The sequence below is a fragment of the Spermophilus citellus genome (assembly GCF_964194105.1).
Source record: "Spermophilus citellus genome assembly, contig: SCAFFOLD_114, whole genome shotgun sequence".
NCBI classification, from domain to species: domain Eukaryota; kingdom Metazoa; phylum Chordata; class Mammalia; order Rodentia; family Sciuridae; genus Spermophilus; species Spermophilus citellus.
Genome location: NW_027672907.1, coordinates 80,745 through 103,305, shown reverse-complemented (window position 1 = coordinate 103,305; position 22,561 = coordinate 80,745). Strand labels below are relative to the sequence as shown.

General features: G+C 51.7%; 1 protein-coding gene across 1 annotated transcript in view; it reads right to left on the bottom strand.

Moving 5' to 3' along the window:
- LOC308640375 (signal peptide, CUB and EGF-like domain-containing protein 1) overlaps nucleotides 1–20,678 on the bottom strand; it is a gene marked incomplete at its 5' end in the record, with an annotated part of 80,027 nt that extends 59,349 nt beyond the window's left edge. The window contains 5 exon segments of the mRNA XM_081312307.1: nucleotides 3,798–3,874; nucleotides 17,055–17,190; nucleotides 20,431–20,605; nucleotides 20,609–20,635; nucleotides 20,637–20,678. Coding sequence (XP_081168433.1) covers nucleotides 3,798–3,874; nucleotides 17,055–17,190; nucleotides 20,431–20,605; nucleotides 20,609–20,635; nucleotides 20,637–20,678 — 457 coding nt within the window.
- Nucleotides 20,679–22,561: the final 1,883 nt, after the last annotated feature.

Genomic DNA, 22,561 nt, shown 5'->3' with positions numbered 1-22,561 from the left:
GAGTTCTTTATATACCCTAGAGCTTCGTATCTCTGGTTTAATTCCTAGCTGGAGTTTCTTTTTGAGAAGAAAAACAAAAAGAAGTCTATGGAAAGGGTCTTCCCTCAGTTGAAGGTAGGGCTGCCACAGGGAGCTGCTTGTCTTGGTTGCCACATGTGTACATCTGAGGCGTATGAAGCTGCACTCTGCACTCAAAGGTGATGGTGTAGTGTGGGGCAGCAGGAAGGTGGGAGTCTTATCTAGTTCTTTTAAATTAATCAGTGTAAAAAAAAATCTGCTGGGAAAATAATGCTGTTGAAACAAAGATCCACCAGACTCCACAGTGGGTCTGTAGGGTTGGGCCTGGAGAGCAGGGGTACTCCTGACATGGAGAACAGCAGAGCATTTATGGGCAGGTGGTGTTACACAGATCGTAGTGCTGGGGCTGGCAGGGGAGCCCCGTGGGTCAGACACAATCCAGAGAGTGCAGACAGGGCCCTGGCCCCGTGAGGTCCACAGGGTGTCAAATCGGCTCACATCAACACATGTCATTTGAAAGACTGTGACATTTTGGGTCTGGTGTCAGGCACTCTGCTCTCTGCTCTACATCTGTGCTCACACTGAAACTTCACAAGAACCCAACACGATAGGGCTTATGCATTCCTTTTTACAGATATGGACAGGCACAAGGCAGGCGAAGGTCATACTACTCAAACTGGAAAGCCAGGATTTAGTCCCAAACTGGCAGTTCCCAAGGTCTGTTCTCTTGGCCACTGATTGATACTGCCTGCTTCTAATGGGCTGTCCCACAGAGCCTGTAAGCTCTGCCTGAATTGACTAACTGGTTACTGACAGGATACGCAAACAACTGGGACAGTGGAGCACTTATATTTTTGGAGGATTAAATGACAATACTTAACTGGTGTGTGCCATAATGCAGTTGCCTGGCTCTGTGGTCCCACTATCCAGCACTCCTCCCATATACTCTGAGCCCAGCCTTGATGAACTGCCTGCTGCTGTCGGGAACTAGAAGGAAATTCTCCTTCAAAGATTAGCCTGACAGCCCCCTGGGAGACATCCTGCCCAGAAGACATCCTGCAGCTACCTATCTCCCTGGAACATCCTGTGGTTATCAGGATCATCAGACATCTTGCAGCTGGCAGTTTTACCACCCACATCCAGCAATTGCGGAGACCTCCATCCCTAGCATATGAACACCCACCCAGCAATTGCTGATTAGAGAGCTTCCCTATCCCCAGCATATAAATACCCCTGTGTGAACAATAAAAGTTAGCAGCTTGATCAGAACTTTTGTCTTGCTGTCACCTTTCGTGTCTCTTGTCCCTTCATTCCTCCCCATCTAGGTTCGCTGCCCATGTTGATGTGTCCTGCCACATTGATGTGTCCTGCCACATTGATGTGTCCTGCCGGATGGGACATGCAGCCCTCAATGCAGGCTAGGCCCTCCACCTAGCCAACTTCTCCTCAGCCTCAGGAGATCTCACTTCGAACTAGCTCCTCTTTGAAGCCCCCCACCCCTTAACCCCACTCCCTTCCCCACTCCCACTTCATTCAGGAGAAACTTTTCACAGGAACTTGCTGTTCAGGCCTCTGTTTTGGCACTGATTTGGGTATAATTACATGTTCACAGATCTGTTTCCCATAACATCATCTGAGACCCAACATGAATTAAACAAAAACAGGCAGGAAACTCAGGCTAACTTGCCACTAAGAGGCAGAGTCCCCAAGTGCTCAGGGTGTCATACTGTCCATACTATGTGCCCAAAAACTAGGTGGCAGAATGGAAGGTTTGCTCAGAGTTTTTAGAAAGTGCTGCACCAAAGTCCATCAAAAATCCAAGTGACTTTTTGGTTCCTTAGTTCCACTCATGCGAAGGATTCTACACATGGGAAGATAGGAAAGAGAATCACCTTTGGATTCTGATGGTGAGAACTAACAAAAGAAGCAAACAGAAAGGTAGCCAAGTTCTCCAGAGTAACAATAATGCCTATCAAAACAGCACCTAGTAAATGCTAGTCACTTCATTCACACTGTCATTCCATCCTTGCACACAGCCTAATGGTGTGGGTGGCACAGAGATCCTACTTTAGAATGGGAAGATGAGGCTCAGAGACCATGATGACAGTACCAGCCACAAGCTCGAGGGCACTTGGGCCAGTCTGCTGCTGAGATGTCTTGACATTACTGCTGTGAACAGTAACCAAGACCTCCAACAAGTAAATAACTCATCCCTGGTCATGCTCCTGCCAAATCCAGACCGTTAATCTGGTCTCTAGCTGCTGTGCTTCTAGTCACTCAGCAGCCATGGCAGAAGCAGGCTTGGGGACAGGCAAGCATGCTCCAAAAGCCATGCATGTTCTACCATGAGAGGCTGTTTCTCTTGTTACAGATGGTGAACACCTATTATGGGTTGAATGCTGTCCCCTCAAAACACGATGAAGTCCTAAACCCCAGTACTGTGAATGTAACCTTTTCTGAAATGCAATCTTGCAGATGATCAGGTTAACATGATATAGTTATAGTGGGCCCTAATCCAACACCACTGGTTTCCTTAGAAACATGAGAAATTTGGACATAGAGCTAAGACATGTGAAGACACAGGGAGAAGCCAACAAATACCTCAAGCTAGGAGAAAGGCCTACAATAGATCCTCACTTGCAGTCCTCAGACAGAACCAACCCTGCCAATTGTTTGTAGACTCCTAACTTCCAGAAGTGTAAAAGAAAAGTCTCTCTTGTTTAAGGCACCCAGTTTTGTTACGGTGGCCCCACAAAACTCAGCTAGGTTGTTGGCAACTTAGTCCATGGAGCAACTAGGAGATGGTGGCAACAGGGGCCACAGGAAAATACCCGAGGTGCATATGACGTTAGAAGGAGAAGCAAGCGACAAAAACATTAGGATCATCCAACCATCACAGTGGGTAGTGCATACCTGGACACAAGAGAAGACGGATGGAATACCCTACACATTCACATACAAGGGGAAGACCATGTGAAGATAAGATGCTTTCCAAGTTCTTTCCCTAATCTTCTATATTTTTCCAATTTTATTCAGCAAAAGTAGACTATGCTTATACATTTTATACAACTAGCTTGAAAATATATTTGAGCCATAGGAATATACAACATTGTGGACTGAACCGTGTCCCTTTGAAATTCTTATGTTGAAGGAATTCAACCTCTAATACCTCCAAATGTGACTATCTGGTGACAGGATCTTTAAAGAGGTAAGTAAATTAAAACTAGAATTGTTGGTGTGGGATTGTAGCTCAGCGCTAGAGCGCTCACCTAGCACAGGCAAGACCCGGGTTCAATCCTCAGCACCACATAAAACAAAATAAAGGCATTGTGTTGTGTCCATCTACACCTAAAATAAATAAATAAATAAATAATATTTTTTAAAAATAGAATTGTTAGTGAGGGTCCTACTCCAATATGATGCAGTGTCCTCATAAGAAAAGATCAGGACAAAGAGAAACACCCAATACATGCATATACAAGGGGAAGACCATGTGAAGACACAGCAAGAAGATGGCCATCTGCAAGTCCAGGAGAGGAGCCCTTCCAAGAAACCAAATCTGCTAATTCCTTGACCTTGAACTTCCAGCCCCCAGAAGTATGAGGAAAATAAATTTCTATTTTTTAAGCCATTCAGTCTGCAGTATTTCATGGCAGCCTGAGCAAACCAACACAAGAACCAAAGGAGGGCAAGCTTTCTCACAGTCCCCAGCTCTATAAGCTGGAGCCAACAAGTAGGCAGGACATGCCCAGAGAGCATGGCATGGCTGCATTACTCACCTAGGCAGTTATGTCCATCATGTGCCAGCATGAAGCCATCAAAGCAGGTACACCTGTAAAAAATGCAAGTAAGCCAGCTGTTTTAATAGTGATGAGATCTGAGAATCCCCAGACCTCCTAATAGGAGTGTTTCTTCCCCTGATTAGGAATAATGATGAACCTCAATTTCCCTGGCATAGATAGAGTTTATGCTTATTGTCTGGGTGTCATTTCTAACTGTATTCTTTTCATTATTGGGATGATAAATGATTTGACCACCATGGCCATAAAGCATATGATCATTGAACAGTCAGTGAAACAACTTCTAGACTTTTCCTTTCTTTGACTCCCGTAGGGTAGGCCACAGTAGACACCAATGGGCTGGAGTGCAGGGAGGTTCACTGCTCATGTCTCTTCCCTTCATCTGCACCGAGAATTCCCCCAGACCTGAGCATCTCTTAGCTTCATCAGTTCCTCTCCTGTCCCCAGGACTCACGTGCTCCCACAAGCTTCTGGGACAGCCAGCTTGACCCCCCTGCAGCACCCAGGATGGAGGACATTTGCTCACAAATCAAACCTTCCCAGATTTCCCATTTGTGTCTTGAAGTTTTGTTTTTTAAAAGCATGCAAGCCTCTTCCTTTAATATATAAGAGAAACCAACTAAGGAAAATCTCTGTCAACACAAATGGACTTATGTAAAAACCACATCCAGGAGCTACCACCTGCTGGAAGAAGCCCCACAGGCCTTCAAGACACTCATCAGGCTCAGACATCTGTTGAAGAACCATTAGGATCAGAAAAAGAACAGGTACACAGAAGGTAAAGGAAGTCAGGGACAGGGCAGAGATCTGGATGCTCATTCTTATTTTTTTTTGGCACGGGGGTGGTACTGGAGATTGAACTCAGGGGCACTCAACCACTGAGCCACACCCCCAGCCCTGTTTTGTATTTTATTTAGAGACAGGGTCTCACTGAGTTGCTTAGCAACTTGCTTTTGCTGAGGCTGGCTTTGAACTAGTGATCCTCCTGCCTCAGACTCTCAAGCTGCTGGGATTACAGTCGTGTGTCACTGGGCCCGGCCAAGGATGCTCATTCTTAAAGGACTGCTGCGAATTGCATTGCATTGCCCAGAGATATGTTGAAGCCAACCTGTAGCACCTGAGAATGTGACCTGATTTGGAAATAGGGTCTTTGCAGATGTAATCAAGGGTGGGCCTTAATCTAATGACTGGACACAGACACCCAGAGGAGACCTTGTCACTAGGTCCCCAGACAGTGGCTGCTTTCAAATGCATGTTCTCTTTCTGCTGTTGAGGTGCATATGATGAAGGCTTTTAAAATATTCTATGCTCCAAAAAATCATTAAGATAAATGATAGGGAAAGATATCATGTGTATTGTTATTTTTATTTTCAGTGTCTGCACCTACCCTTGAGGGGTAGTGATGGTTGAAGGTGGTCCTGGTGGGGACTTGATACGAACAGAGAAGGTGGGAAGGACAAAAGGTCTGACCAGCTTTCAGAAGTTCACCCTGAAAATGAGAAACCCACCAACTTCTTTCAGCCACACCTGCTACTTCCCCAGCTATTTTTTTTTAATGAACACTCTATTCCCAATAGAAGGCAGCTCCCAACATCCGACAGAGCAGAGAAAACCAGCACAGGGAACCACTTATTATGGGATTTTTAAAAAGGTCATACAGTTCCACTTTTCCTATATTAAAATGGCAACATGCGCACATACAATCCCACAGCTGGGTGACTTGCCAGCATCACTGGAGTGGAACCCAAATAGGACTTTTTTTTTCATTTAATTCAAAATTGATTCTCACTGCCTTATAAAATATATATTCATTCCATGTTGTCCAGATTCTAAAAGATTGTTCTGCAGTGACTCAGAATACCTCCCCTTTTTATTTCAATACTATTTTCGGGTCTTGAGAATCAGGACTGGAAACCTCAAAATGTGGACTTTTAAAGCACCACATCCTCCATTCTCAGAGATCATTACTGAAAATGTTTTCTCGTTTCCCCTCAAGTTGGCCTTTTTCTTAGACACTCCTCCAAGGCAGTGAGCCCGAATGTTCTAACAAAGGCCCCTCTCGCCTGGCACCAGCACGCTCCCTTTGTCTGCTTTGGGGAGACCACACACTCCTAAGATCATACGCCGTCTGGACGGGATGCGCGGCTTAGGAAGTTGAGTCTTCACTGATGGATAAATCTTAATCCGGTTTGTTGGCTAATTACACTCTAGGAAGGGGGCTTCTCAGTGGCCTAGCAGGAAGGATTAAGTCCCACTCCTCCAGTGGTGCAAGGCTAAGCTCTGGGTCTGTAATGACTGAGTAAGGAGACCTGCTTTCTGAGGGCCCCTGGCATCCATCGATCAGGTTTCCCTTCTGCTGAGACAATGCCAGAAGTGGACCCAGCAGTTAATTACAGCAAAAGTCAAAGGTCATGCAAAACCGACACACATCTATAGACTTTCCCATTCCTAACTGCACACAATGAGCATGGCTCAAGCCAGAAAGCAGGAAGGTTCCCCTCACCCCACTTCATGAACCAAGATAACCATGGGGTCTAGCCACTTGGCAGCTTCCAGTCTGCCACGTGGCTTTGGGCCACCACACTCTGCTCAAGCTGTTCCTTCTGCCTGGAGCCCCTACCCCTATCCCATCACCTACCCACCAGTGCCCTGAGCTCCAGTGTCACTGCCTCTCTGGAGCTCTTGCTCATCTTCTGGTAGACATGACCCTTCTGCCCACTCTGGGCATCACACTCCCACCAACAGACATCTTCATACTCTCATTTGCTTGTGTTTGTGTCCTTTGATGTTGCAAGCCCATGGGTTCAAGAATCATGTCCTGTTCAGCTTAAGCCTCAAAACATGGCAGAAGGTATTCAGCAAAAGTGTACTGGGCATTGAGTGAATGAACAGCAGATGACTGGAGCCTCTGGTGACTGAGTCCTATAACGTGAGGCAAGATGTAGGCCCTGTGTGTACAACCATCCTGGGAGCTGGGTGCTCACAGCTTCACTTTGCATCAGAGAAAACTGAGACTCAGAGATGTTGCCTGCCCATCCCAAGACCACACAGCCAATACACGAGGAACAAGGAATTGATTAGGCTGCCTGAACTCAAAGGTAATGCTGCCTCAGTCCAAAGGACCAAGTGTTTTATGATTCCATTAACATGAAGGCACCAGAAAAAGCTGATCTATGGAGACCAAAAGCATATTAGTGGTTTCCTCGGGCCACAGGGGCTAGAGGCCTGGAGGAGAGGCTCGGGGTGATGGTTAAAGAGTATGGGCTTCCTTTGGCTAGTGATAAGAAGACTGTAAAACTAACTGTGGTGACAAGCACTCTGAATTTGCTAAAAGGTCCTGACTTGTAGACTTTAAATGGATTATATCTCAATGAAGTTGCTTAAATTTTTTAAAAAACAAATTAATGCTGTCATTGCTCTTATCCCCGGGGCTGGCTAGGTCATCAGGGATCTGCCTGGATGCTTACTTTGAACTGACCTCAATGTTACCTGCTCGGCCCAGGTTCATGGTGGGGTGCATGGCTCCCAAAGACCAGAGAGGGTTCCCCATAAAACCAACAGGATAAGAACCTACTAATTACTTCCTTTCTCTCTCAACAACATCCTAACCCTGCATTGGGGGCTGTTCCTGAGTCCTGGCATCAAGACATGGTCATAATGGGTATGGACACAGTCTGGTCCAGGGAAACTGACTTGCTGGTTGTCTGAGATGGAGTGAAAGGAATCCCAGGGCTCTGCCAGTCTCAAACTGAGGCCCCATGCTGCTCCCTCCTACCAAGAACAGGCCTGGCATGCTCCCATCCCCTTTGGGAAAGGCAGGGAAGATGCCCCAGACCCGAACCGCAGGCCGTCAGGGGTGCTCTGAAATTAACAGCCGTGAATTAGGAATATGCAGTTGCAAGGAAATCCAGTCACTACTTGGAATTGGTGACCTGGGTCCTAGAGATCCTCTTATTCACTGTCCTGGGCTTTAAAAAGGGGTAACTGAGGCCCGGGAGAGAGGAACTGGGGACTAAGCTCATCAGCAAGTCAGGGCCTACAACAGCTTGAACTCAGGACTCGGACTCAGGCTTCCTCCCTCTCTCCGCCTTCAGACTGCAGGCCTAACTGGCCTGGTGCAGTTTGACTTCTTTCCCTTTCTTTCCAACAGTAATAAAAATAAAAGTAGTGGCAACTTCACACCAGGACCATCTTAATGGTGACCGGCTTCACTCTTACCGTGACCCAAGTAGAAAGCTCTCAACTCTCCTCATCTCCTAGAAAAAGAAACCGAGGGCTGGGGCTGTAGCTCCATGTAGAGCACCTGTCTAGCACGTGTAAAGCACTGGGTTCAATCCTCAGTACCACATAAAAATAAATAAAGGTATTATGTCCATCTACATCTAAAAAAAAAAAAAAGAAAGAAAGAAACTGAGCTTCAGACCCTTGCCCAGCATTTTCCAACAAGTGAGAGGCGAAGCCAAACTTCAGATGCAAGCGGGCTGCTTCCAGTTTCCACCTTCCCATCAGGGATGGGCTCCATGATCCTTATCAGGGGTCAAGTAACCTGCCTGCTTTCTTCTGTGCCAATGCTTTCCCCAGGTCCCTCGCCCTCAGCCTGGACCCTGGCCACAAGGAACTACCAGCTCAGGTGGAGGGAAGGAATGACCCAGATGAACACAGCCTCAGGAGGGCTCTGGCCACCCACAGACTGGCCGTGGGGAGGGTCAGGTGGCTAACCTCAGCTGAAGCGCATGTGCATGTGCACACTCCTCCTGCCACCCCCAAAGACTGAGCCAGTATTAGGACCCACCAAGGTGAAAAGCACCCGAGTCAGGAGCTTCTCACAATGGGTGCTCAAGGGGCCAGGATTGCCTGCCCTCCTCTGAACTTGGCAGTCAACATGCTCAGGCCTGCCTCAGGCCACTCAGGCCGGGAAGCCAGGTCTCCAAGGCCACTCTCAGCTCTCTACCCCTTGGCACAAGTGCAGAACAGACAGAGGCCTGGGAGTTCTGGAGAGAGGGGTGCATCCTGGGGATCCTGGAGGGCTGGGCAAGGTCAACCCCAGCAGCTGTTGACTCAGGCCAGAGTCCCACGTGGCAGTTGACATCATGCCCTTCCTCCTCTCAGAGGCGGCAGCCTTGGCCCATCTGGAGGACCCCTTCAGAGCACCCTCCGAGACCCCCTGACCTTGCCTGCTCACACAAGGCCCCAGGTCCTCTTTGTCTCAAGGCCTTTGGAGAAGGCCAACATCCATTTCAGTAGCATTCAAAGGCCAATAAGCCCACAGTTTATTTTTTTAGAAATAATGGTTTTTTTCTGGTTAGCATTCCTCTGATGGAAAAACAAATACAGCCACTGTAATAAGAAACGGCCAAGAGGAGGTGAGAGGGCACAGCGGAAGGGAGCAGAGAGGGGCTGCTGCCTGGGGAGCTGGGAGATACTAAGGGGTGGGAGGCAGAGGCCCCTCACCCTCCTCAAGCCTCTACTCAGGCCAAATGCACATTCTGTAAGGCAGGTGCTGCTGCTTTAGGTAGGAGGATGTGGACACCAGGCTCAAGATAATGATCACTCTGGGGACTCACTGAGTCATCGAGGCTTCTGAATCCTTCTTGCTACAAATGGAGCTGGAGGGAAGGACAGAGACCTGCTTCTGCTCTCTTTCCTCACCTGGGACCTTCTCTAAGGAGCCCTCCCCAAGTTCCTCCCTTCCTCTCTCCTTTGCCCCCACTGAGTCTTCGCTTTCCAAACCCTGCTGTCACTTTGTCTTTCCCCCTAATCAGTGAGGTCAAGGGCAGGAAACAGGCCTCAGCTCCAGCACCAAGCTTGGCCCAGAGTAGAAGCTCAGCAAACATTCTTGATGTTTCCCTGAATCCAGTCCAGGGCATACATTTTACAGATGGGCAAACCAAGGCCCAGAGAGGTGTACTTGCCTCCAACACTTAAATGCCAATATGCATGAGCTTAATTTCCCATTTATTCTTCTAAAAATGGACATGGGCTGTGAGGACGTTCCAAGTGGCCTAACCTCTGCTGTGGAGCTGGGACCAGTTGCAAGCAGCACGGCCTAATTGCTAGCTGACAGCAACTTGGAACTTTAAGTCACATCCAACTTCTTCCTGCCTGCTGGTCTGCAGGACTTGAGTTTTCATCTTAGCAGAGCTCACATGAGCTTGTGCGATTGCATGCTTTAAGACTTGAAGGAGAATCCCCCTCATCCCTGCCCAAAGCCTGCTTCCCCAGGCCTTTCCTGGCTGCCCCCAAAGCGGAATTTTGTCTGGAGTTTCAATAAAGTGTGCAGCAATAATGATGAAAATGATTTAATAAGGTCACAGACATTATTCCCTGGAAGGCCAATTGGTTTGAAGTTTTTTTTTCTGATGTTAAACTAAATGGATCACTGGGTTTGTTATTAGGAGTTTTGTCAAAACGCTTTAATAACATGCTCTGTAATCTACCTAACTGCTGTGATTGACAAGCAGGCCCCAGGGATATAAAATTCAGGAAGTGACTATTTACATTCATTACATACATGCTAATTTTGTGATCTCTGATGGCCATAAGGTTGTCATTTTTTCCTTTTCACACACAAAAAGAGGAAAATAGTAATACATTTAAAATGCTGTGGCCAAAACAAAAACGTATCTCCCCCAAGAGTTTTAATTACAGCATTTTGGGAAAGGCCTGCGTTGGAACTTGAAAATGGAATAAACCACTTGAATAAATGGTCTAAAAAATTAAGTACATGTAGAGGGGGTGATGTGTGCTGTTGGTTCAGACTAAACAGTGATTAGCAAAAAGGGCTTAGTGATTTAAACAAGCCATTTGAGTGCGGTTTGCTCCTCATTTGAGGCCTGGTCCTGATTATAAACGAGAGCTTTTAATTAAGATTAGTAAGACCCAATTCAAGCTATAATTTGGTCCTTTTCCTTAGCAAATGTCTATGAAAACAAGGCAATTAAGGTTAAATGAGTTGAAGCATTTAAGGGGATGAAGTGCCCCCTCCTCACCCCAGCCTGCCCCTCCGGCAGAGTGAGCACAAACAGGCCTGGCTAATTCAGACCAGAAGGCCAGCACAAGGCTGGCCCTGGAAGCTTCCAAAGTGCCCCTACCCAAGGCGTCCAGTGAGCTGGGGTTGCACAGGCTTAACAAAAGGAAGGGGACAGATAGACAGAATGTGCAAAGGCCCTGAGGTGAGTTTGAGCACTGGCCAAGCTGGGGAAGGGAAGGACTAGCAAACCAGAGTCTAAGTGGCCGTGCTGAGCCTGAGGCTGAGCCAGGGCACCCCTGCCCTGCTGCGACCAGCAGTGAGATTCCAAATGCTCACATTCACCACTGTGTCAAACAAGCTGGCGGCAGCAAGGGAGGGGACATGTGAAAAGGAAAGCGTTTCTGTAGTGTCCTCTTGTCACTCCCTTGTTAGGACCCCCCACCTCACTGCTTTCAGACCTGGGGACCCTGCCTGCCGCTAGGAACCCAAGGCTGAATGGTACTAGAACCTAGGCCCTGCTGCCTTAGCTGGCCCACCTGACTAGAGACTGGCCAGTGTCCCCAAGTGAACTCTGCCACCTGTCTGGACACACCAGCCATCCTTAGCCTAGTCCTCTCCCCTGTTGGGCCTCAGTTTCCTTATCTGTAAAGTCTTCAGAGTTTGTGAGGCCTCTGGGAGGCCTTTTCTGGTACCTCCAGCACTGGGTGCTGACACCAGCCTGGGCTTCGCTCCAGGGAAGCCACATTGGTCATCACAACCAGGATGGCAGGGGCTCGGGGGACAGAAGCTCCGCTGGAGGATTGCTCACCTGTCTGGAGAACCAGGGAAGGCTTCCTGGAGGAGGTGTCCTTGGGGACACATCTGCCTGCCCTTTCCTCTAACAAATGCCCTCCACACCTGCTGGGTTCCAGGGAGGGGGAAGAACAGGTCAAAGCCCTTCCTCAAGGGACCCACATTCCAGGAGAACATGACTGTAGCATGGCTGGATTAAAACAGGTATTTACAGGTCCCGAGAGGGCAACACAAGCAGTGGTCACTTGTGGAACACAGGGGGGCACTTTGATGCCCTATGAAGTTTCTTTTAACTTCAGATTCTGTAAAGATGCAAATTGCCAAGCAAACACTCACATGACCCCTGCCTCTATCAGAGCCTTACCTAGCTGGCCAAGGTAAGTAACTCTTTCTGGCTACAGCAAGCCCAGAACACAGCTTCACGGTGGCTCTGCATGTGGAGGCCACAAGCCACACAGCAAGATGGTCTTAAAGGTGCAGCTCTTCCCTGAATGTGGGTGGGTTGCCTCTGGTACTGAGTTTTCTGACAAGTGTTTCACAACCAGCAGAAGTCCCATGGTAACACTGTCAAGGACAAAAGAGGTTCACACAGCCCATGCAGGGCTTCCCACCACCTGGCTCTGTCTCCCATGAAGAACCAGGGAGATTGTGGAAGCCACATTCCCAGGGCACGCTTCACTGAGAATCCATCCTCTGGGTTCATCACCATAAACAGCAAAGCTATGGGATGTGTAGAATGGGGGCTCATCCTCCCAAGACTCCAACCTCTGCAGGCCCCCCTCCAGCTCAGGGCCTGCAGATGCTGCAGCCCAGGGAGGGAAAATGGGTTTCCTCAACCCTGGAAATGACCACGTGGAGGGCGTGGGGATCAGTTACTGATGTCTGCAGTAAAGGAAGGTGGAAGCATGTTTGTTACTCCTGAAGTAGGTTCAGGCGCACGTAGGAAAGCCTGTCTGTGTGTTTTAACTTGCATCTTCTAGGTAGATGGTCATCTGCAGATGTTGCAGGTCCACACATCGCTACGGGGAATTGGATGTATGCATGGATTTATATGAACAGTCAAGGAACCAACAAGCCTCTTTTCCCAGCCATTTTAGGTCCTGGGGATTGTTGGAAAAAGACAAAACCTTTATCTCTGTTTAGATTTTTATCACAACATTTATGATCATTGACTTACACTCATCAACATAAACTATAAGGATGACCAATATCAAAGACACCCTCATCAACATCACTGTCAACATCATGGTCACCATAACCACCACCTTCACCATCACCATCACCATCACCTTCACCATCAACATCACCACCTTCACCATCACCTTCACCACCACCTTCACCTTCAACATCACCATCACTATTTTCATCATCACTATCATCACCACCTCCACCATTACCTCCTCCAACCCCATCACCATCCCCATCACCACCACCACCACCATCACCACCATCACAATTATCACCACCATCACCACCACTTTCACCACCACATTCACCATCAACATCACCATCATCATTAACAATATCACCACAATCATCACTATCAATAGCAAACATCACTCTTATCATCACCATCACCATCAATATCATGATCACAGTAACAGCAGCTCGTACTTATATGGGATGTCCTATGTGTCAGGTGATGTTAAAGTATTGTTAACACATTAGCTCATTTAACCCTCAGGAAGCAGGAACTAGTAGCATGTCCATTTTACAAATGAACAAATGGAGCTTAAGTAAGTTGCCCAGGCTACCCAGCCCAGATTTGAACCTATGCAGTCTGGCTCTGAGTCCATGCTTTACCTTCTCTGTTTTATCTGAATAAGGACAGTGCATTCCTCTTCTTGGAGCAAAAAGGGATACATGGTCATAATCACATATAGACACAGTGTGGATAAATGGCCCACCACACCTGGGCTCTTGTCCCAACCCCATTAGACCTCCACCCTCACTGGCCTCCATTTTCCCATCTGTAAAGCAAGGAGATGCGCATCTAGGTGGTCTCCAAGGCCCTGGAAGTCTCTGCACAGTCCTCCAGGGGAAGCCAGAGAGGGTTCTGGTGGTCCTTGGGGAAGGCTCCAGCAGGATGTGTCAGTACCAACTGAGAACTCTGGGTGGTCCCCAGGAATGAGAAGACCTCATGTAAGTAGGATAGGGTCCACTCAGGACTCTGGAACCCACACTAGCATGTGGGGTTCACTCCTGAGGGTTTAGGGAGCAAGTGACCAAATGGCACCCTGCTCTTTGTTCCTAACAGTCATTCTATGTACCACTGATGAGGCCGATCAACAGGCACGGGTGCACCCCTCGTATTATCCTAAACCTGCTAACAGGAATGTCCACTGATAAAGAACTTCAGTCCGTACAACACCATGAGCCGACAAGCTCCTGCAGGGCAGGGACAGACAGGACCATGACCGTCACCCCTGCTGCATGCAGGATTTCAAAGGTCTTCCTGGTTCCTAACTGCAGCAGGGCCTGTGACCTCTCTGAGAAGTAGTGGGAACAGAGGATGGCGGTGGTGGTAGTGACATCTTCATCTGCATATTGAGCACATACTGTATACTGATGCCCATGGGGAGCCAGGTTGCGAGGCAGGCGGGTCCCAGTATACCGTACAGCATCTCAGTCTCCAGGACCAGCTGTGGCAGGAAGTATTTTAGGCCCCCCAAACTAAAGGAGAAACAGGCTGGGGGAGGACAAGCCACCCCCTAAATGTCCACTTCAGAGGTGGCTGCAGCCATCTCTCCATGCAGAGGCCAGGCCTGTCCCAGCTCTTGTGCATGACACAGGGTCAAGTCGACATGGCAGGAAGGAGACCCCCAGACACCCTGTGCTCCGTGCTTCCCAGCCAACACTTGCTCTCACAGGCGACTGGTCCAGGAAGAGCTCCAGCCTGGGCCATGGAGAGCCAACTCAGACCAACACATCCAGCATGCCCATGCTGTGCCAGGCTCTGCCCCAGGAGCTGGAGGCACAGGACAGACATGCCAGGCTCTCTGTAGCTGAGGAGCTCACCGTGAGCTGAGTCTGACAGCTTCCGTGTGACATCCCCAATACCAAGCCCATGCTTGGTTCCCTGGGGAGCAAGACGCACCATTATAACCCAGAGTCAGAACAGCAATGACGGGAAGCCTAGGGGCCTCCGGGAAGCTAATGGGTACTTATTGCATGGTGTGAGTGTGTGTGTGTGTGTGTGTGTGTGTGTGTGTGTATGCATGCACACAGGAACGCACACATGTGTGTAACAGAGAGAGGGGGTTATCAGGGAAGGTTTCCTGGAGGAGGTAAATTAAAGAATGATCCACCTTTGGATTTATCCTGGACACAAAGAGAGGACAGGAGCTTCGGCAGGAGGAGAGAAACAGGGACTCGGAAACACGGACCATCCCAGGGCGTGAGTGTTGGGGCTTTAATGTTTGGGGAAGTGAAGGGCAGAGGCTGGAGCCCTGGAGAGGCACTGTAGCTCCAGCAGCACAGGCACAGCCTCCTCCTCACACCAGAGGGGCAACCCGACCTCCTCCCTCCTCCCCAGGAGGAACGAGGCCCACAGAGTCAGCAAGAGCCGGAGCTGGAGTCAGACCCCTAGCTCAGGCCGGGGGTGGGGTGGGGAGCTCAACTGGACTCCGAAAGGCTTCAGGGGAATAAGCGAGAGGAAGAAATGTGGGCCTCAGAGCAGGGAGGGACAGCAGCTTAGGGTCTAGGCTGGGAGAGGAAGAGGCCCCGTCAGTGGCGTAAGGTGGGAAGAGACCATGGGTATGGGGGTGCCAACCATGGCCTTCCTTTTGCAGGGCACTGGGTCTGGGGTACCCAGCAGAGAGTCAGAAAGTGGTCACACCAAGCTACACATTGGAACCACTGAGATAACCTCCAGGACCTGCCAGCAGCTGGGCAGCCCACCCTCTCACTTCTTGCCTGTGACCTGTTTTCCCTGCTGTCAGCCTGGCACTGTCCACAGTTCAGCGGGAAGGCACCAGCTTCCCCTCTTCAGCTTCCGGGCCCTGAGTAATCCAGGGATCTGCCCAAACCAGGCTTGATCCAGGAAAACCGCATCTGCCCAACACTCGGCCTTGAGCAGATGCTCAATAAATGAGATGGATAAACAACCTCAGCATCTGAAGGTGGCATTGCCATGTCCTTTAAAACTTTGGCCTCTGCAGAGTCTGGCACAGAAAGAGTAGCACCCGTCATTTTCACTAGCGTGAGCCTGACACAGACCTCACACTTTGAAAGGCCAAGCTGGCAGGGTTCGGGGAGAAGAAAATGAGACACTAGAGACTGGCTGAGTGGGAATTAGAAGGCCTGGATTTCAGTCCTTGCCATGTCACTGTGAAACTTGGGGACATTGTCAAAGATGCCTCTTTCCTCATCTGTACGACGGCAGCAGAAAGGGAGGATTTGGGTCAGTGACTTCACATCAGGTGTGGCAAGAGCTGCTTCCAGCACCTGCCCGCCAGGCCAAGCTCTGCCCTAGACCCATGGTCAGGATGGCCCCACAGACCCTCATGGTGATGGTGAAGGTTCCATCTGCCCCAGAGAGCCCTGGTTCCCAACACTACCAAGGCTGGGCTTTTTTTTCTTTTTTTTTTTTGGTCCTAGGGATTGAACTCTGAGGCGCTTAATCACTGAGCCTCATCCCCAGCCCTTTTTATTCACTTATTTATTTTTTAAAAAGTCTATTTATTTATTTCAGTTATAGGTGGACACAATACCTTTATTTATTTTATTTTTTTATGTGGTGCTAGGCAAGCGCTGTACCTCATGAGCCACAACCCCACACCATTTATTTACTTTTTATTTTTGAGACAGGGTCTTGCCAGGTTTCTCCGGCCTTGCCAAGTTGCCAGTGCTGGCTTTGAACTTGCCATCCTCCTGCCTTAGCCTCCCCAGCTGCTGGGATTCCAGGCGTGCATCACCGTGCCCAGATCAGGCTGCTGGCTCAAGGGAGCTGGTTTCTAGTGCCAGATATTCAAACCAGCACCCCCAGGCAGGGTGGAGAGGCTGGACAGACAGACAAGCGGCACAATCCATAGTCTCTGCCCAAGCCCGGCAGCCTGAACCAGGAGACCTGAGCCAGTTCCCAGCTGTGGAGGGCTCTGCGGTCCCTTGAGGGAGCTCCAGGCCATGCAGGTGATTTTGGAGTTAGGAGGAGTGGGGACCCTAGGCTCTTCTCACCCCACATCTAGTTAGGGACAGATATTAAATCAATATAAGATGCTTCCCCTTGATTTCTTTCAAAAAAACAAAAGTCTAAAACCGGGTGAGAACCAGGCACCCTGTGTCTCCAACTTCCACCCCAACCCCCATCCCCCTGGGAAGCAGTCCAGGGAGGAGAAGCTGAGAGGAGCCTGGGTGTCCATGCCCATGGCAGCTGGGCTGTGGGCTCAGTCCTGGCTGGCATTATGGGGGGTGGACATCTGCCACCTACTTTGTCCCTGGCGGGCATAGGGTCTGGCTGGGAGGGCTGGGCAGACTCACCTTCACACTGCCTGCCTTCCCCCTTGTAGCCTGGCTTGCAGAGGCATTTGTAGGATTTGGGTGTGTTCTGGCAGATGGCGTCGATGTGGCGGTCATCTGTTCCCTCTGAGCACTCATCTATGTCCACTGTCCCTGTGGGTGGAGGAGCAACAGGTAAGTGTGGTTGGGTAAGCAGCAGCCCCTGGTGGTGGCGGGAGCTCCTGCCCCAGCCCTTCTTCTGATCACTGAGGTAACTGACAATTACAGTTGCCACATGACAATCTGGTAACATCCTGGGAAGCTGCTCTGGGCCAGGCATATGGCTACCAACATATTAGGGATCACTGATTTTCATGATAAAAAGATGGGGAAATTGAGGATTAGGGACAACTCGAGGATCTTTGTGTGTCTTGCTCTCCCCACTAACATGACTCCAATCCTCTTCCACTCTCCTTATTCTAGAATTTAGAGCCAGAAGGGCCCTTGGGGGAGTTCAAATCCCCCAGATGGGGAAACCAAGATGGGAGAGCAGAGAGCAGAGACCATCCCAAGAACTCCTGCAGGGGATGTGACACCAAATCCCACCAGCTGTAGCATATAGGCTACTTAGCTGGCTTCCACACTCCCAGACTGGAGTCCAGACTGGGGCAGAACTGACATCTAACTAGGCTAACCCAGGCTTGTAGATGCTTCTGATCCCCATACCCTCTTCCCTTCCTCAAAAACCTAGGTGGGAAACTGGTTCTTGCAACCCGATTTCAGATTCAAGTTCAGCCTGGGTTCAGAGAACTCCTGGCACTCCCCACCTTAGCCCTCAAGGCACACACACACCTCGTCAGGAACATGATGCACAACAGCTCCGGTGTATGCACTTGAACACACTTTCTCACACACACAGGGAGAGGACCCCGGGGCACAAGCAATTTCTTGGGTTTAGACGAGGGAGGGGCCAGAGCACCCAGCATGGTGCTATAGGTTACTTGCTCCTTATGGGAGAGACTATGACATAGAACAAGCTCACCTGGCTTGTTCACCCAGCTGGCTATGAGAAAATACAGATGGAAGGCAGACCGACAGAAGGACCCAGGAAAGCCAGAGAAAGCGTAGAATATCCCTGCCTCTTCATGCCTCTGGACTCACCCTAGATTTTCTGGTCTCCCAAAATGCCCACTTTGAATTACTTCCCTGGCTGGCATCTGGATTCTAAATCTGCATGTAGGGGGTCCCTGAGCTACTCCCCCTCCCCCTACAGGACTCCTTTTCTTCAACCCCAGCCCCCAAGGTTCCAGCACACCCCTGGGACAAGAGAGGCATCAAACCAAAACACAACAGAATGACCTCATGTGCGTGCACGTGAGTGCGAGTGCGCGCGCGCGCGCGCGCACGCGCGCACACACACACACACACACACACACACAGAGGCATTGCTTCTGAGGGTGGCAGGATCTGCTGAGGTGGCAACCCACCCTTCACAGCTGCCCCAGGAAAGTAGGGAAGGGAACTGGCAGGCACTCACAGGCCAGGGTCAATGTCCAGGGCCACTTCTGGGAGCAGTCAAACAGGGGCATAAGGCCACAGGTATGGCTCTTCCTGCTTCCCAAGGGTGAGTATATGGGAATGAGGGACAGGAAACTGCCCAGGGCTCTTGGGCCTGGTGCCCACCTCTAACCCCCATCTCCCACCTGGGCATGCACCCTCATCAGGATGGGAACAGATGCATGTTGGCAAAGGGTGGGTGGGGCTGTCTGCCAACACACCACATAACAAACATGACCTTAGGTGGGAGATGAGGAGAGAGCAGGAGAGCCCAGGTCAGGGCTTTCTGCGCACAAAGCTATGTACTCTGCCTGACCTGGGTGGCAGAACCCTGTGCAGGGCAACTTGCCCTCCAGCACAGGCTGCTCACTTTGACTATGGTTCTCTTATGCTGGGGACCAACTGCTGGGATTTCAGTCACTGGGCTTCCATGGAGGGGAGAAGATGGCCAGAGACAGGACACAGAAGAAGACAGAGAGACACCAGAAGGGAAAGATGGGTACAAGGGAATGGTCACACAGAGGCAATGGACTCCAAAACCTGAGAGAGACCCCTACATACATGCAGGGGCATGGGCAACAAAGCCCAGCTTCTGGAAGATGGGTCCGTGGGAAAAGCCCCCTCCAGCCGTGGAATGTAAATGTCTGGCACCCTCATGCAGGGTGTCACTCCCAGGAAGAGGCCCCACACCAAAGACATTTCTCATGGAGCCCAGCTCCATGGCACAGGAGGCACAGGAAGCAGGGCAGGCAAGACCCTTCCCCAGGGAGAAAGCCCCTCTGAAGACACAAGGAGAGAATGTGACTCCAGCCTTGCCTGAGAGCCCCTTTCAGGCAACCAGAGAGGACCAGAAGACAGGGAGGGAGGCAGAGTCCCTATGAAGTCCACTTGGCACCCCACCTCGCCTCCGCTGCCTGCCTGACCGCCCTGACCATGGCCACTCCCTCCTGTGTCTCCTGCCTCTCTTTACAGATGTCCTCATCACTGAGATCCATGTCAGTCTCCCTCTGGGTCCCATTCACCTTCCTGTGCCTGTGGTCTGCTCGGGGTGCATTCTCATTCCTCTCTTCTCGCCTTCCTGACTGTCCACATGTCTGTCTCTTTCCAGGCATCTCCATCCTTGCTCTTTCCCTGTCCTTCCCAGTGTGCCTCCCTTCCCGTCCTCCTGTCCCTTTCTCTGGTGTCCATCTGTCTCCACCTCTCCTCCTTTTCCATCGGGTAGTCCATTCCACAGTCAGCTCCTTTGATCTGTCCCTTTGCCTCCTTCTCCCTCCCTTGGCTTCCCTCCTTTCCCCTGGGACGTTAGGTTCCCTCTACGACCCTTCTGCGTCTTTCTCTGGGCTTCGCCCTGTGTCCTTTTGTCTGTTCCCTCTAAACCTCCTTTACTGTCCGTCTGTCCCTCTATCCCCTCCCTCTTTCTGTCCATTCTTTTCCCCTCATTCACCTCCTCCCGTCTCCTCGCCGGCCTTCCTTCGGCCCGCTCCCCTCTTCCCTGGGGAGCCCCTTCTCAGCTCCAGGGTCCCCGCCCCACTTCGGTCCGCACGCAGGGTGCCCCTCGGCCAGCCACCGCGCTTTCTTTCTTCCTCCCGCCCCACGCTTCCCCACCCCGGGCCTCAGCCCACCCCGCCCCTGCTGCGGCCCCCTCTGGGCTCCAGGAGCCCGGGACCAGCCCGACTGCGGGGAGGGGGCGCCCCGGGTCGGCCTCAGAAGTTATTTTACAAAGAGGCACAGTGGGCGCAGGGCGGCGCGGGCCGCGGCCTCCGGCCTCCGACGGCGCGGGTGGGGGCCCGCTGGGACGGCGCCTCCGCCCCCCCGCCCCCCGCCCCGGCGCCCGGCGTCCCCCGGCCCGGCGTTTACCTGAGAGCCCGCTGCCCCCCGCCAGCGGCCCGCGGGTGCCCAGGGCGAGCAGCACGCACAAGTGCCAGCGCACCTCTGCTGCGCCCATGATCGCTGCGGGCCGGGCTGGGCCGGGCGTGCGGGCGTGCCGGGCGCGGGACCCACCGACCGGCCGCTCCGCTAGCGCTCCTAGCTGCTAGCTGTTCGGCCACCGCTCGGGCTCCCGAGCCACCGAGCCGGCGGCTGACAGCTGACATCCGTGCGCTCATTGGCCCGCGGCCCCAGGGGGCGGGGCGTCTCGCGAGGACGGCCAATGGGCGTGGGGCGCCGGCCCGCGGGGGCGTGGCGGGCGGGGGCGTCCGGAGCCGCCCCTCCCCTCGGGGCGGGCGGCAGGTGGGGGGTGGGAGTCCCCCCGAGCCTGCTTGCGGGTTGTGGGTGCGGGTTCTCTGCCCAGCCTCGTTCGGAGGCTGCAGGCTCTTGGGCTCCTACCCCTAGTCTCCGTCGTCCAGGGTGACCGCCCCTCTGGGGGCAGCACCCTCCTCTCCCAGCTCTCGCACGCCGGAGCGAGTGGGGGGGCTTTCGAACAGGTCGCGAAGGGCCCCGCGGCGTTCTTTAGCCATGAAAGCCATGCCTTGTCCGCGGGGCCATTCTGGCGACCTTTACTGAGCACCTACTGGGTGCCAAGCGCTGCCCAGGCAGCATCGAACAAGCTGGACTTGGAAAAACTCGTGAAGATGGTTTCCAAATTTACCTTCAAACAAATGAACTTTCTACCACTCTCCAAAGGGCAATGATTCTTAAGTGTGCTTGTCATGGGACAGCCGCAGGACCCCCGCGACAACACGGTGGCTGACAGGCTGCTTGCATTTAGCCCGCAGGGCACCGCCACCGTGCAGGGCTGCCCTGGCCAGCGAGGCTTGCTATCGGCCAATGCCAGGCCTGGGCCTCCCAGTGACAAGCTCGGCGGGGCGGTAGCCAAGGCGGGAGGGGCATCCTAGCTGCTTGGGTCTGCCCTGGGGTCTCCACCTGACGCCCTCGGCCTTGGAGCCTGGCGCGGACCGCCCGCGAGGCGCTGTTGGAAAAAAATGGCCCCTCTCAGCTCCAGGCAGGACGCTAAAAGGGAAGAAAGTTCAGCAAACCCCAAGGCCCATCTCCTTGACAACCACCAATAAGAGCTCCTTTTTTCTTCTCCTGCTCTCCCAGCTCGACTCAAAGACAAGACTTCTCTTTTTGTCCACTCGGCCTGCACCAGTTTCACCCCATGTTGCCCCCCACACCAGCTCTCCTCCCTGCCTCTGCGCACACCCTCCTGCACACACTCACACACACCCTCTAGGCATCTCCTCAGCCTGGAAATCTAAATCTGTGTCCTGCCAGCTCTTGCTCCCACCTGGCTGAGCACCAACTTCCGGCACTGGCCCTGTGCCTGAGGCTCGTCATATCCCAGGTGAGGGGACCAGAAAGGACCAGAGAGGCAGGAAGCGCTGCTCCTGGTCTCCACTAAGCCCCAGTTCCACCCAATCACTTCACACTTGCCTTTGGTGTGGTCACTCCTGACTGGTGCTTTAATTGTGGATACCCTGCTCCAGGGTTTTATTTTGTATGGCTTTGGCTTTCTCCCCCAGAACCACCTATTATCTTGTGCTTGGGACAATGAATGTGTTTTGAGGGGCCTTTCAGGGACCACTGACTTACTAGAAATAATGCTCTTTTGTGTGCCTGTTCATCAGGGGTTCTCACCCTGGGACAGGTCCCCCAAGCTTGATAGCAGCAAGGAAACCTCCCAGGCTCTGTCTCCCCAAATCAAAGCAGAGATGGTGACAGGTTATGGCCTTTTTGACTGTGACCCCACAGCCCAGGGGTGCCTCTCACCCATACGAAGTTCTCATCCCCAGCCTGCCCCCAAGTAATTGCTCAGGTCAGGTGGGCTAGTGAGCTAGCCTCCTCTGAGGTGTGTGGATGGAGAACAAGTGGTTCCTTCTAGAAGGAGATGTGGTCCATGTGGCAGAGTTAGGAGACTGGGGCTGAGGGGTGTGAAGACACACCTCTAAGTTTCTCGGGCCTACTCTCTAGGAAGTGGCTTACGGGACACAGAGAGAGGAGGTCACTTCTACCCCAGGAGGCAGTCAGAGAGGCCTCCTGGGTCTGGTGA